Source organism: Ictalurus punctatus, chromosome 18, assembly GCF_001660625.3.
Source record: "Ictalurus punctatus breed USDA103 chromosome 18, Coco_2.0, whole genome shotgun sequence".
NCBI classification, from domain to species: domain Eukaryota; kingdom Metazoa; phylum Chordata; class Actinopteri; order Siluriformes; family Ictaluridae; genus Ictalurus; species Ictalurus punctatus.
In genome coordinates this window covers 15046049-15058898 of record NC_030433.2, presented here as the reverse complement: position 1 = coordinate 15058898, position 12850 = coordinate 15046049, and the positions used below count along the sequence as shown (strand labels likewise).

Here is a 12850-nt window from a genome sequence, read left to right as displayed (position 1 = left end):
ACTTTTTACAATAGACATTGTCTCAAAGCAGCTTTACAGAAATATCAACACGGTATATAGATATTAAAGGTGTGAATTTATCCCAACTGAGCAAGCCACTGAGTGGCGACGGTGGAAAGGAAAAACTCCCTAAGATGTTAAGAGGAAGAAACCTTCAGAGGAACCAGACTCAGAAGGGAACCCATCCTCATCTGGGTAACAACAGATAGTGTGAAAAAGTTTGTTATGGATTCATATGAAGTCTGTTTGGCCTTAGAAGCAGCCGTAGTCCCAGCAATCTGGATTTGGAGTAGATGAGAGCTCCATCCAAAGGTAGCACATCCGAAACGGATCAGGCAGGTCCGGAGAGCAGAGAGGATCAGGATCTCTAGTATCTCCATAAATCACACGTTGTGTGTGGCTAGACCAAAGGAGAGAGGGAGAGAGACGATTATTAGGACTGTGCTTAGCATACAGAAAGTCTAGTCAGGGTAGGCTCGAGTAAACAAATACGTTTTAAGCCTAGACTGAGACTGTGTCTGAGTCCCGAACACTAATTGGAAGACTGTTCCATAACAGTGGGGCTCTATAAGAGAAAGCTCTTCCCCCTGCTGTAGCCTTCGCTATTCGAGGTACCGTCAAATAGCCTGCACCTTTTTATCTAAGTAGGCGTGGCGGATCATAGAAAACCAAAAGGTCGCTTAGATACTGTGGCATGAGACCGTTTAGTGCTTTATAGGTTAATAATAGTATTTTATAATCAATGCGAGATTTCACTGGGAGCCAATGCAGTGTTGATAAGATCGGGGTGATGTGGTCATATCTTCTGGTTCTAGTTAAGACTCTAGCAGCTGCATTCTGGACTAACTGGAGTTTGTTTATGCTCCTACTGGAACATCCAGACAGTATGGCATTACAGTAATCTAGTCTAGAGGTGACGAATGCATGAACTAATATTTCTGCGTCATGTGGTGACAATAATTTTCTTATCTTCAAAATATTTCTGAGATGAAGGAAGGCTATCCTAGTAATATTATCTACATGAACATCAAATTATAGGCTGGAGTCAATAATCACTCCAAGGTCTTTTACAGCTGCACATGACGAAACGGAAAGCCCACCCAGAGTTACTGTGTAATCAGAAAGCTTACTTCTAGCGACACGTAGTCCTAATACAAGTACTTCTGTCTTATCAGGATTAAGTAAAAGGAAGTTAGTTAGCATCCAACATCTAATGTCTTTTACACATTCCTCAACTTTATTAAGCTGCTGTCTGTCATCTGGCTTCGCTGAAACATACAGCTGTGTATCATCAGCATAACAGTGGAAGCTAATTCCATGTTTACAAATAATTTGACCAAGAGGTAGCATATATAAAGTAAAGAGCAGCGGGCCTAAAACAGAACCTTGTGGAACACCAAATTTAACCGCGGTGTGTGTGGAGAAGTCTCCATTTACATCTACGAACTGATAACGATCGGTCAAGTAGGACCTGAGCCAGGAGAGGACTGTTCCCTTAATGCCAACAACATTTTCTAATCTATCAAGGAGAATAGTGTGATCTATAATATCACTGCACTAAGGTCGAGTAACAGAAGCAACAAGACACAACCCTGATCAGAGGCCAGTTGTAGGTCATTTACTACTTTAACTAGCGCTGTTTCTGTGCTATGATGAGGTCGAAGTACGAGCATAGCTGCTGTGCTACAACATTTTCTAAGATTTTGGAGATGAAGGGGAGATTTGATATTGGTCTATAGCTGGACAGTTGAGTGGGGTCAAGGTCTGTTTTTTAATCAGGGGTTTAATAACTGCTAATTTAAGTGATTTAGGTACATAGCCAGTGCTAAGGGAAGAATTGATTATGTTTAAAAGTGGTTCAATTACTCCGGGACAAATCTTTTTAAAGAAACATGTAGGTACGGGATCTAGTATGCAAGTTGATGAATTTGCTGAAGAGATAATGAAGCTAGTTCGGTCTCTCTAAGAAGAGTAAAACATTCTAAACATTGATCTGATATTGCTATATTATAATCTACAGGGTTAGTTATAATACTGTCTGGTTTTAATTTAATATAGCCCGAATTTCACATCTAATATTTTCAATCTTACCAATGAAAAATTTCATGAAATCTTTACTGCTATGTAGTGATTGTGACTGAGTGCTTCTTTTTGTAGTGGTTTTATTCCTAGTTAATTTTGCTACTGTGTTGAATAGAAATCTAGAATTGTTTTTGTTATCTCTTATTAAAGTGGGGAGATAGACTTTTCTAGCATCACTAAGAGATTTTCTATAGTTCAGTAGGCTCTCCTTCCATGCTGGTTGGAATATTACCAATTTGGTTTGACGCCATTTACGTTCTAATTATCGAGTGGTCTGTTTTAAGGTGCGTGTTCTCTCTCTCTCTCTCTCTCTCTCTCTCTCTCTCTCTCTCTCTCTCTCTCTCTCTCTCTCTCTCTCTCTCTCTCTCTCTCTTTTTTGCCAGTATCAGCCAGAGGAGGATGTCCTCCAGGAGAGTTTTTAATGAAATTAAAAAAAAACTTTGACTTTGTTATCGAGTATCGTGTACTTTTGGTGGTATTGGTACCGACTGCTAGATTTTTGCTATCGTGACATCCCTAGTCGGGTCTAATACCAGCAAAAAAAAAAAAAATGGATGTTGGAAATTGGGAAAATGGAAAAATGGGGGTGGACTAAAAAAAAACTTGCAAGACAGCTACAAATAGGGAAGTGGCAAGAAAAATGTCAAATAAACATTTTAAAGAAAACTTCACCATATGAACAATTCCATACGTTTTTAAAAATGAAGCATCTGCCATACAAATCTCAGTGTTAGTTGTTACTAGAGAAATGATAACATGAGCGCATTAATACAAACTTTGCCGGCACTATTGTCAGAGTTGCTGTTATCCAAAAACAAACAAACGAATAAACACCTTCTGATCAAAGTTAATATTTGCATATATCTAGTCTAAGTTTTCTGAAAAGTCTAAAATAATGATCGAATAATGACAGTTGTGAATTTTGCTTTCATTTATCGTAACTGCAGGCTGTTACCGACCCACCAATCACTGTTCTCACAGTTTAAATTCTCTTTGTAGGTCTACAACTATCTCCCATCCATCAGCGCAGCCATTAGCCTCACACCGCAGCGCTATATCTGGCGCTTCTGCATCGGTCTGCACTCGGCCCCACGCTTCCTGATCGCAGCGAGTTACTTCAACTTCTACAGAAGACGCTTCGCCAGGCAGAACTTGGAGCAGCTCGGGAGCGTCTTGACTCTCCTCTTTGCTGTAATCGAGAACGCAGGACTGCTGCTACTCACCTACGTCTGTTCAACTGAAACCTACTGTGAGTGCTGTTTGGTCACATGTTCTTCTCACTCCCCTGCAGCATAGAACAAAATATTGACCCACGCAACTGTTTTTTTGACAATTGTATAGGGAGAACTAATGAAAGCAGAGACAAGGCACATCCAATAAACAGTGCAAATCTTGTCTAGAACTCTTTTTAGAAATGAATACGCACCAGTCAGTTTTACTGCTCACTGAAATACATGCTGCGATATAATTGGCATATTTTTGCCTCCTTTTTGAAAGTGTAGGCTTTTTATATGCAAGTGGAACAGATTGCGTTTATGTGAAAATAAATTTGGTTAATATTATGAGTTTGCAAATTTTTTTCTCCAGAATGATCACAATTATACTTTTGTTGTCATGGTATTATATGAATTTTATTTTTCTTGCAGATCTTCATAAAATTGGCTTCATCACTTTCATCGGCAGCTCTTGGTTCCACATGCTGTGCACCTGTTGGCTCTGGTTTAAGATTACGAAGTACACCCTTAGTACTGAGGTAATGTAACTCGTATTTTCTCACTTCTATCTTTTTTTGTGTTTATACTTGAGGGCCTTTATCTTTCTTAGGTTGCGTGTTTAGACCACAGACCATATACGGGTTGGCGGTGATATCTGTCGATGGCTGGAGTCCAATTTTTAACCTCACCCACATCCATGATAGTGAACAGAATTTGTGTCAAAATATTTTATTTATTTATAAGTTTATTAGAATAGGAACCATACAAAAACATGATTCCAGTCAAAAGCTGGAAAATATGTATTGCACATAGAGAGTATAGCATAAGCTAATTTGCACCTCGAGTCCCTAGAAAGGCTTTTTTAAATGATTTTAAAACTACTTGAACATAAAATAAAGCTTTTAGCTTGTATAAATGAATGTATAAATAGCATGTATAAATGAAGCGTACGAATACATACCTAAATTACATGTACCAATTTTAATGATACTTCCAACCCTGGCAACATGAATAACTAATTAAAACGAAACATTTATTAATTTTCAATATGCATACAACTCTGGTTTATTTTAAACCGGTACTTTACCATCAATGTAAAAAACTTTATATCACATACTGCTTTAGACTCATTTGGCAACATTTGGTATATAATTTCAGTCCTAATGATTTCCCTCCATGTTAATATCAGTAATATTTCTCTTTATGTTGGATGAATGTTCTAGATGTTATTTGGATGTTATACCACAGTGTATTTGAATTCTCAAGTACAAAGTGGTGTTCTTATAATAAGTAAAGAAAAATAAATAAATAAAAAAAAAATGAAATTGTTTGCAAATCTCCATGGTGTAAGAGGAGGAAAATACTTCAAGCCATGCTGTGATTGGAAAACAGTCAAAAGCACACCGAATTATGTTTTACTAGCAGATCTATTTATCAGTCAACTTCCTGTGACCTGACAGACCATGTCACTGTGACAGTATGTATTCTTGAATATCCTCAACACCTGTGTATGGCTGTATGATTAAAAATGGACCATGAAAAGCAGCCACTATACAGTTCATGTAATTCTGTTGGGCGGAGCCGCCTCCTCCTCCCCCTCTGTCACCACCTACTAATGTTTTTCCAATTATTACTTTCCAGTAGGGTTGTCATGATACAATAACATATCTTATAATACTATACCAGCTGAAGCATTATGGTACCAAGTACAACCTCAGTTCCAAAAAAGTTGGGATGCTATGTAAAATGTAAATAAAAACAGAATGCAATGATTTGTAAATGTCATAAACCCACATGTTATTCACAATAGAACATAGTAAAACAGCGTCCCAAATTTTTGGAATTGGGGTTGTAGTATCACAGTACCACACAATATTGTGTTCATTCATAATTCAAATCTACAAAATGTGAACCAAATTTACAAAAAATACATAGATACAAATGAAAACAGACAAACCAAATTTTCCTAAATACGTTATTAATGAGAATTAATAATTGGCTGTTGGAAAAACTCAAGAACAATCATACAGTTGGCAAGCAACTGATTCAATGTGCCACATATTTCATCTATCGTTCACCAAGGGCAATGAAATGGAAATTGTCCTCAGAGTACAAAGAATGAACACACAATTAGGAATAAATAACTGAATTGGGAAACAAGCTCCAAAAAAACGTATAAAATTAAGATCGTTAGCACACTTATTAGCAAACACGGCTAATTTTAGAATTTACGTACTGTATAGCGGTTAGCGTTCGCTCGTTTCGGCTTATTTTAGTAAACTCGACAGAAAAGAAAACGTCCTCACACATTCAACTGCTTTTATTTCCAGCAAATTTCCTAACGTGTAAATATTTGTAATGACGAATAGAAATTGAATAATGAGTCCCTGAACAAAAGGGGGGGGGGGCAGGGGGTCATTATTAACACTCTACAGTCTGAGGCCTTTTGAGGTAGTCTGACATGCCTTTACATTTTAATATATTTCACCTATCTAAAAAACATTCATCCAAAAATGCTACATATGCTTATATTTACTACAAACTCACCAACAGTAATTTGAGAGCAGTAAGAATGTCATGAATATAGGTTTTGTTTAAATCAACTGTAAATTTACACTTTTCAAAAACCTATTTTCACTGGTGTTTGGGATACTGTGATAAACACATTATAAACATTTTTGACAAGACTTTTGAGCTCTGAACCTTGTAAACATAGATGTTGGCTACACATAGGTGATTAAATTATGCAGAAATGTCATGTGGTCTGACTACAGAAGTTGTAGAACTTTGAAGTGACACTGTGTTTTTTCAAAGCCAGTGGCTTACACAATGAATATTGATGACATAGGTGTCAACACCTGTAATAGTTCCCCTCCCCACTGTCAAAGGTAATGGCCCATCTAGGATGTCATTGTGTCTCCCACACCCATCCGGTCAGTGTGAATTGTAAGGAAAGAAGAGATAATAAAATCTTTTTTTACAGTTTATTGAAAATACTGTGTTCAACCCCAAACATGCAGTGGAATACTACAAAATAAGATGAATAAAAGAACAATGAATTGTCAGTACTGATCAGGATGCCAGGCTTCAAAATAGTTTCTGTCTTGTTGAAGGCAAAGAAAGACATCACATGCTTTGCACTTCCATGGGGTTTTTGTTTGGGAGCAAAGACTATGAATGAAAAACTTTATCTATAGCTTATGGGTAATTAGTTGACCTTTCTGGTTGCTATGATACGTTTTTCTAATCGGTTACATAGACAGAGAAGTTTTAGCAATGCAATCTGCTTTACACATGTTTTATCTAGAAAAGTGATAGATATGGTATGCATAGTTGACGGAGGCAAAATAATTCACTCAACTCTAAACATGTATGTACTATGAAAGGTTTTAGAAATGTTTAGCTGCAGCTTGCCTGCATCATGAAGTGCTAAGCATGTAATCATAATCATTCCATGACAAAAGCTAGTCAACAAAACTTACTCATCGCAAACACCCTCTGCCGGATCAAGTCAAAGTTCGAAATGGCAACGTTCGTCCTCACTGTCCTGATTTTTGGGTAAAATGTGCTCCGGGCGCTGTGTTTCCCGGGAGAAGTGCCTGCTTTTCGGGTAAAATGTGCGAGCTCCAGGCGGTCTTCCCCGGATGAGCGCCAGGCGCTGTTTCCCCGGAAAAGTGTCTGCTTTTCGGGTAATATGTGCTCTTGTTTATATGAGTAAATTTGGGCGTTGTCACACGTTTTCTTGCCTTGTAATTACCCAATAACGACTGCCGATTTACCGATTGTTATCATATGAATAGCTCTCATTGCTAATGGGTGGGAAATCAAGAGCTGTTTTCTGATTCAGAGACTGAAACATGCATGCTGTTCATTTTATTCTCTTCACAAAGCTCTAAAATTATGTGTAGTTCTGATCTATTTACATCTGGAAAGTAGACTGTTCACGGTTTCTTGCTGAGGTTCTTTACACACAGCGGTTGGCATAACGTTAGCTAGCTTCAGCTAATTTTAGTATTTACACACAGCAGTTAGCCTAACGTTAGCTCGCTTACTAGCAAACAGGAAATCTATAAAGATTAAAATAAAGAATTCAGGTTAAATCAAATGTTATTAACCATTGTGTATTTTGCAAAAGCAGTGAGATGTGTCATTTTAGCACTGCAGCTACATAGATTTGTGGTTAAACGTTTGTATATGAGAAATGTAATATGAAAAGTTCAGTGTAGGTGTAAGCTCTTTTGCAGCACACCTGATTTACACGTAAAAGACCAATAACACAACTGATGCCAGTTTACATGTACACACCATCACTTTTTAGTATTTAGCTTGGAAGAATATTGCTCAGGGCCACAAACCTGTTTAGTGTCATATTAAACATATTCAGAGATCCTTTATGGACGGCTAGAGTTATCACCATTCTGAGTATAAGGCGGCTGAACTAGCTGCGGATTTTTGACCATTTGTCCATCGTTGGGTTTCATTACACAAATCACTGGTAATTTGTTGTCCACCATGTGTACAGTATGTGGGCCAGACTTCTGTGTCACCACCAGAGGGCACAATTTACACATCCTGCTTCTCCATTAGTCATTTGTGTACCACCATCAGTGCAAGTGTGTCTAAATGTTCTCATTTTCTACATCTAATCTGTTCTGTTGTGTGTGTGTGTGTGTGTGTGTGTGTGTGTGTGTGTGTGTGTGTGTGTGTGTGTGTATGTGTTACTCAGTAAACTGGGTTGACAGATTCTCATTTTCTGTTCATACTTGCCATGTCACATGCTTAACCATTTCAAGGCAAATCAAGTCGTAATGTAACTAAATCTCTCTTGCACAGAAAGAAAAACAAGCTTTATAGTGAAAGATTGTTAAAAATGCTCATAGCTGATATTTAGCCTTTCTGAAAGGTTTCTTTGATGTTCAGCATTTTGACTGGCATCATGTCTCAATGCGATCACACAAGGTGCAAGTGCAGCTGTGAACTGGGAGTGTATGTGTTGAAGACCGCAGTGACTCTTTATTTTAAGGCTCTGAAGGTGTGTAACAAATAGGGGAAGTGGTTTAGATAGAGTGAAGCGTTTACAGAACCTCTCTCCAGATTATTGCACCACATCTAGTTGCGGAGGAGAAGTGGTGAAATGTTCAGTGTTTGATGAAACGTTCAAGCTTCTCTTTCTCTCCATTTTCTTCTCATGGTCTTTGTCTCTGAAAACAGGAGATGACATCATACCGCTACAAGGCCCGCCTCTTCCTCTTCAGCATTGTCTTAATGTTGGCTGGTTTTTACTTCTACTGGCGCCACAACGAGTACTGTGAACCAGGAAGTGAGTTCAAACTTCTTCAAGCCTATTTTTTTTTAGGTGTCACTCGCAAGTGTGTCTCTGAAGACACAACGAGAGCCCATATAAGGAGAGATGCTCAGCTGCAAATCTTTGAAGCTTCGTGAATAGGATTGTCTGATTGTAGCTGAACGAACAAGAAAGGTTTTACTCATCTAAGGCCCAAGATGATTTTTGTAGTCCTAAGCTGAATTTTAAAACTAACAGATGAGGTAAATGTAAATGGGTATTCAAGTTAAACTTCCAGTGACATCAAATTCTTTGCTTACAAAGGTCTTGATAAGGAATTAACATAACTGAATGGCAGCAACAACAGTTACCTTATAATGTTTAACCCTTAGTGATGCCTGTATACAGTATAAGACAGTTTGAAGTGGTTATGGTTGATTTCATAGTGAAGCTTCACATTTCCACTTTTGAGACTTGTCACAGACTCAGAACTGATGAGACACATAGATTTTGAATTTGATATTGGGAGAGTAAAGACACACTTTGCCTATTTAAACATTGTTGTTGTTTTTTTAAAACAAGCAGACCAGAGAGAATAAATACAATGAAAAAAATCTATGAAAATCTGAAACTCTTCCCTTTCTGACCTAAGGTCTTTAGCCCTGTTGCTAGTCTCCGCTGTCCGATATGCTGTCGTCAGCGAAATAATTTGCATTACTGCAGGTGGATAAGCAGCAACAGAGGATCTGCTACAGGTTCACATTAAGAAAACTAGAACCACTGAACTATGGCCACACTGTTTCATACGTTATTGGATCTGCGACAGTATTTTTTGAGTGCTTGGTTCAGTCCACTGAAATACTTTGCTCCTTAATATCATTCTGAATAGAATAAAAAAGCATTTTGAGTGGCCATTAAAGAAATAGTTGGGTCGTGTTTTTTTTTTAAATGGAGGTCTGTGTCAATCAAAACAGCCCAGAAAAATCTAGCCAGCAACATTTATCATGGTCAAAGTATTGACTGTGCTTTCTCTGTAGCGTAGAGCTAGTCCTGCATCAGATCGGTTTAGCTTATTGTCATAAAAGGAGAACAAAACATGACGTAGTATGCTGTTATGAGGAAAAAATCGACACAAAGATGACTCACTGTTACCACCACGGAGCTGATAATTTTCCTCTAACAACAATATGTCCCACAATGTTTTATTCCTCTTATAACACAGCTATGTGCTAGCAATTCTTTTCTCTTTTTTTTTTTAATGAAATAGTGGCACTTTTTTATCCATCTATAGTTATATTCAATGTTATGGAATGTTTGGGAACCAAATTAGTTCCTGTTGTCACTTAGCAGCTGTAAACATTCCCTCACCAGCCTCTCTGTCTTGTTAATAAGTTTTAAAAAATACAGCTACTGTTACCAAGAAACCAGAAAGAACAAAGTTCTCTGTCCTGAAGACCTTCCCTTTTCAGAAAGTTTCCTGACTTACAAAAGTCAAATCAAAGCATAAATGTCCCATAAACATCTCCTTACAGAAAATGTCAAGGATTATATGCTCTTCTTTGTTAAATAACATCATATTTGAATCATCTTATTATTAGGCTTAGATTATACAAGTCTCTGTTACTATAGAAACGCTGACCTATGAGAGCAAGGGCATTAATATAAACCTGTGATTTGAATTACAGCCGGCCCTCCTGTCAGAGCTGCTGTTGTCGAAAATTCAACACCTTCTGCATAGTCAGACTGCAGGTTTTAACAAGACTGTGGTATAAGCACGATAGTGTCACACTATAACAGACTCTGTGTTTCCTTCTTTTTCTAGTTTACACACTCTTCGCTCTGTGTGAGTACCTGGTAGTGCTCTCCAACATGGCCTTCCATGTGACCGCCTACTGGGACTTTGGAAGTAAAGACGTGATGGTGGCAGTGCCAGTGGAGAGCAAACATATTTGACTGTTAAATACTAAACACGTGAACATGGAACGACATTATCATGGAACCAACTGTGCATCTAAATACATAGAACCATTATTCTAGTGCTGAAGTAAGTGTGTCTGTGTGTGTGTGCGCGCACGCGCGCATGTGTATGTGTGCCATTTTTAAAAGGTCCTTATAAGAGTATGTTTATAACATACTGAAGCTTGCCCATAATGTTCATTTTTTTTTGCTAAACTGTATCAGTGATTTGTGTTTACAAAGTGTTTGTGATTATTTTGTGCATATTTCTAAATGTTATAACATGGGAAAAGATAAAAGTTACGTGATGGACTGACTGAAAGTATACATTTTTCATCAAAAGTTTTGAATAATAATAATAATAATAACAATAATAATAATAATAATAACTACCCAGATGATCTGAGCCCATCTTCAGTGAGCAGAATTGAAAGTAAATACTTTCCATAATGCATTTTATATTCAGGAACGTATCTCAGGCCTGATTTCATGATGTATTAAGGATGTTATCTTATTCTTATGTCATGAACAAGAGGTTTTACTGACCACAACCATCAGTGCACCAGTGCCAATGTGAGTTTTATTAACACTGGCTGATAATGGTGGTTAAAGGAGTAAAAGTTCAGCCAAACCTGAACTGAACTGAACATCACCACTTTTTCGTGTTGTGAGACATTTAGACATTAAACAATGCTAAATTGGTAGCTATAAGCTTTCATTACTTCTTTATGACATTAAACTTGTAGCTCTACTACAAAACTAAAAATACATGTCCTAGATTATCCCTAAATTTTTTTTTTTTTTTTCTTTTTCTCACAATTGTATGGTTCTACTTCGCACCTGTGGCGGTTTTTTACTTCAATTTTTGTATCTAATCATCTAAACGGCAGAAATTAAATGAGCTTTCTCTCTTTTGGCTTTAGAGAGCATCAATCTGATGCCGTGGACATTTTAATAAGCACTTTCTAAATTACTATTTAAATATTAAGTATTAAATAAGAGTGTAATGTTAGGTACGCTCATATGGTAGATTTGATATATTCTCCATATGGACCCTTTTTATTTAATAAATTTGATTTAGCAGTAAATATTATAGTGGTGAGTGAACTCTGGCCAAACACCAATAATAAGTTCCCGTATTAGGTTAAAATATTTTTAGGTCATTTATTTCTAGGCGGTTTATCTCAGTGACATGGTTGCATGGTTACATGGTTGCCTGATGGGCTGGTTTGAGTATTTCATAAACTGCTGATCTCCTGGGATTTTCATACATAGCAGTCTCTAGAGTTCACACCGAATGGTTCGAAAAACATCTAGGCTTGCCGATGAGAGAGGTCAGAGGTGAGCAGAAAAGCATCTCAGAATGCGCAATACACTGATCCTTGAGATGGATGGGTTATAGGATCAGGTGATGTTTTTCCAATTAGCAGCAGAACAATACTTCATTCCTAGTGTATTTCACTGCTAATGGTTTATTACATGAACCCCATCGTCACACATACGCTGGTGTAACAGACAAATGATTGGAGCTGCTTGGACAAAGCCTGGTCCTGTTATCACTAGGGAAAACAAATGGAAGTACAGAGACCTCATTTTACTGTCAAATAATTGCGGTCAGTGAAAGAAATTTATATCACAGCGAGGGACTTCCTGATGTAGAAAGTGACATCAGACCCAGTACGTATATATTTAGCTTTCACGTAAAAGCCTGATAAGCATTGAGAGGGAAAGAGTGTCGGGTGCTGAGAGAGCATGCAAGAAAACAAAAGGCAGACACACATTATGAAGTTGACGTGTGTCACTCTTTTAAACTTTGTGTCAGTAACACCTATAGGGAAATGGCTGAGGCGCCTCTCTATTTAAATATGCAGTAGCAGAGCTACTTCCTCTTTTCAGTCTGCACATTCATCTCGGGCAGAAAGCCGTCACTGTGTGACTCAGTGGGTAAGATGTGTGTTACAGTCACGTTTGAACAAACAGATAAATAAAATACTTCAGTATAGTGCTATCTATGACCAAGTGAGAGAGCAGTTAGCTAAGGAACGGCCAACTGTAAATATTCAGTTCTAAGCACAAAAACATGGAAACCTCTTTTCTAACATCTACATTTCAGTCAGCAGTCAGACTGATGCTTTTTAATGTCCCCCAGGCTATTTATAAAATAAACAGCTGCTATAAACAGTCATTTCCTAACCAGTCTCTGGATTTTTTTCTCTCTTGAATTGAATAAGACACAAACTGTATCTTGTCATGTTACAGTTCAAGTTTTCTGATTTCAAGAAATCTTTTATCATGTTGGAATTTTATGCATGAA

The 12850-nt window shown here is 37.5% G+C and overlaps 1 protein-coding gene across 1 annotated transcript in view; it reads left to right on the top strand.

Annotated features, from left to right (window-relative positions):
• The window catches only part of pgap2 (post-GPI attachment to proteins 2), an 11829-nt gene extending 977 nt beyond the window's left edge, over positions 1-10852 (top strand). The window contains 4 exon segments of the mRNA NM_001200381.1: positions 3082-3331; positions 3729-3835; positions 8508-8616; positions 10403-10852. Of these exon segments, the coding sequence (NP_001187310.1) occupies positions 3082-3331; positions 3729-3835; positions 8508-8616; positions 10403-10533 (597 nt within the window). The 3' untranslated portion in view covers positions 10534-10852.
• The last annotated feature ends 1998 nt before the right edge of the window (positions 10853-12850 follow it).